A 3,361-nucleotide genomic window follows, 5' to 3' on the forward strand; every position below is an offset into this window, starting at 1 on the left:
CTGAGTTTGTTTTTCCCTCTTCAGGATCCAGAAGTTCGGCGGCTACGTGACGTGGAACAGCGTGGGCCAGGCCAACGTCAACGGGCGGCTCGCCATGACTCGCAGCATCGGAGACTTCCACCTGAAATCCAACGGCGTCATCGCTGAGCCAGACACGCGGCGGCTAAACGTGAGTCGCAGCATCGCCAACATTTTTTTAGAGATGTGTCCGAGCGGAGAAAAAGGTCGAGAGCCGCTGATCTGTTCAGTTCAGTTTTTATTCATATCCCGAGGGAAATTGGATTTGCAGCAAGCATTACAAACACAAGACAAAAAAACAGCATCCAAGACATCGACATGTCACTAGCCACAACATAGTGCGGTAATACATAAAAAAAAAACGACTCCTGTAAACTCGTCGTCTTGTTTTCCTCCCAACAACAGATTCACCACGCCAGCGACTCCTTCCTCGCCCTGACCACAGACGGCATCAACTTCCTGCTGAGCGACCAGGAGATCTGCGACGCCATCAACCAGTGCCACGACCCCACAGAAGCGGCGGACGTCATCGCTCAGCAGGTAAGACGACGTGTCTCTACGAATCTCGCCTCTTGTTCTTTTACTGTCTTGTTTTGAAGTCGGCTGACGACGTGACGAATTTTGGGGGGGACACATCCCCCCCAAAATTCAAATATGCTCAAAATGTCCCCCCCCAATATATAGCTAGCTGATTCAAAAATAAAGAACGATCCCATGTGTTAGCGAATTTACCGTACTTTCCGGACTACACTGCAAAAACTCTTATTTCTTGTCAAAATGTCTCATTTCTAGTCAAAACTAATCTCTTTCCACTTAAAATAAGACTCATCACCTAAAAATGAACTTGTTTTTAGATCATTTTCACTTGTTTCAAACTAATTTTCACTTGAAATAAGTAGAAAAATCTGCCAGTGAAAGCAAGTTTTTTGTGCTTGTAATAAGAAAGAAAAACTTGCTTCACTGTCAGATTTTTCTACTTATTTCAAATGAAAATAGACTTGAAAGAAGTAAAAAGTGTCTAAAAACAAGCTACTTTCTTATGTATAACTATGTATGTATATGTATAAATATACATATTTTAGGTCTAATGAGATTTGTTTTGACTAGAAATAAGACAAATATTCTTGGTAAGATTTTGAGGTTTTACAGTGTATAGAGCATCTGAGTATAAGCTGCACCAGCTAAATTTTAAAAGAAAATACATATATAGGCCGCACTTCAATAGCCTATAAGCCGCAGGTTTTCATGTTGTAACATGAGATATTTGCACAGAAAGACAGTCGGGAACTGTGCAAGTCCGCTCGCTTTTCTGCTGTTTTGGTTACGCTCCTCTCGCCCATGTGCATTTGTTTACAACGAAGCCGGCAAAAAATCAATACGTTACATAACATTTACGATGTTATGGCGTGTGTGTTTGTGTAGTCTTAACCGTCATGAACAAAAGATTACGGGTTACGGAGCGCGTTTGTGTTGCGGTGCAGAGAGGAGAGCTGGAACACCGGGGCAAGAAAAAGTAGCGGCTTATAGTCTGGAAAGTACGGTGTATATATATAACTATAGAAAGAGAGAGATTTGGTCCCCCTCCAATGTTGACTCCATGATTGACGCGTAATCATGACGTGACGTGATGTTGTGTTGTTGTTTTTTTTAAGGCGCTACAGTACGGCTCCGAGGACAACTCCACCATCATCATCGTCCCCTTCGGCGCCTGGGGGAAACAACAGAGCTCCACCGCCGGCTACAGCATGAGCAGGAACTTCGCTTCGAGTGGGAGATGGGCGTAGTAGACGACACACAAACTACAAAAAAACTACAACACACAATATTTTTTTTTTACGTTTACTTGAAGGACACAAACATTTTCCAAACTCTAAATCATCCGTGAATGTGCCGGACGAGGCCCCTGACTAGTCCTCGGTGTATATAGAGTGTATATTGATATATTGTACATACAGAAGGGTTTTGTGTATCGGTGTGGAGTTGTGTGGTGCGTTGCATCATGTGCATGTAGAGAAATTATTTCAACTTCCTACAAATTGTCAACTTGTCCAGAAGATAAAAGATTTTATCTTTAAAACAGTTAATTATAGAGAAAAGACCAATGACAACAGAAACTGTCACAATTACAACCTTTTGGGTCTAACAGGAAGTAGAATAGTTCATTTCTATAATTTAAATTTAAGGAGTTTAAAATCACTTGTGTACAAATATTTTAAGTTTTTCTGATCAAATGAAATGTATTTTAATTATATTGTTACTATGTTGCTGGGCCATGAAACAAATGACTAAATTAAAGAACGACTGTGTAGAGAAACAAAAACCAACGGCAGGATAAAATGGTTCGATCATGATAAAAAGTGTTTTATTTCTTTTTACCAGCAAAGATAATTCTGGTGTCGTTATGTTTTGAAGTTTGATCTCGGAGGCAAATAAAAGTCTGTCGGCTGTGTGAAGATGTTTTTGACGTTTTGTCAATGTGTCTCAGATGGTGAGAGACTTTAAAACGGATACGGTACAAAATGTGCTCGTTGGAGCTGGATCACTGCAGTGTTTTCAAACAGGACACGAATAAAGGTTGAAATGTTCAACTGGAGCTGCACTTGGTTTTTTTTTTTATACAGATCTGAGTTGACGTATTCACACTTTTCTTTCCCAGCAGGAGGTCATTCTTCTGATATACAGTAAGTCCACCAGCCAGGAGGCCCTTTCACACCAGAGACGTATTTTTCGTCTGAATAATAGTTGCTAATAGTTTTAAACAGATTTAAGGGATAACGTGGAGGCAAAGAACCACCTGATGGAAAGCCAAACGTTAGTTTATAATTAAGTCGCATCTGTTGAATATTCACATTGCCGCCTGTGTGAATGGTTTTGATGCAAAATATTCACAATTTCATTTCATGTCTTTTATTTGTCACGTCCCCGATGTGTAAGTAGCCTAAGTAAGTAAATTTTATTTGTATAGCACTTTTCATAGAAGGGGTTCACAAAGTGCTTCACAACAGAATCAGGAAATCGCAAGGTACAGGGAGTAAAACAAGAATACACAGTTAAAATACAGAGGAGCATAAAAACATAACAGTATAAAACAGAATTAAGTCAAAAACCCAGAAAACCTACCCCTATGTAAAAGCTTGTCAAAACAGCAGAGTCTTCAGATCCTTTTTAAAAGACTCAATGGAGTTTAAAGTGCATAAGGACAGTGGCCTTAATACACTGAAAATTTGTAAATCAATCAATAAAAAGTGATTTTTTTTTTATAATCAAAAATTTTTCAAGCAAAAAGAATGAATAATCATTTGATTTCAGCTTTTCAGAGAAGATTTGGTAGGGTAGCTATCAG

At 39.5% G+C, this 3,361-nt stretch overlaps 1 protein-coding gene across 1 annotated transcript in view; it reads left to right on the forward strand.

Annotated features, from left to right (window-relative positions):
- The window catches only part of ppm1ka (protein phosphatase, Mg2+/Mn2+ dependent 1Ka), an 8,463-nt gene extending 6,121 nt beyond the window's left edge, over nucleotides 1–2,342 (forward strand). Inside the window, exons 7-9 of the mRNA XM_083993365.1 lie at nucleotides 25–169; nucleotides 424–558; nucleotides 1,671–2,342. Of these exons, the coding sequence (XP_083849491.1) occupies nucleotides 25–169; nucleotides 424–558; nucleotides 1,671–1,802 (412 nt within the window). The 3' untranslated portion in view covers nucleotides 1,803–2,342. The remainder of the gene's footprint in view (nucleotides 1–24; nucleotides 170–423; nucleotides 559–1,670) is intronic.
- The last annotated feature ends 1,019 nt before the right edge of the window (nucleotides 2,343–3,361 follow it).

Source organism: Trachurus trachurus, assembly GCF_905171665.1.
Source record: "Trachurus trachurus genome assembly, chromosome: 18".
Classification (NCBI taxonomy): Eukaryota; Metazoa; Chordata; class Actinopteri; order Carangiformes; family Carangidae; genus Trachurus; species Trachurus trachurus.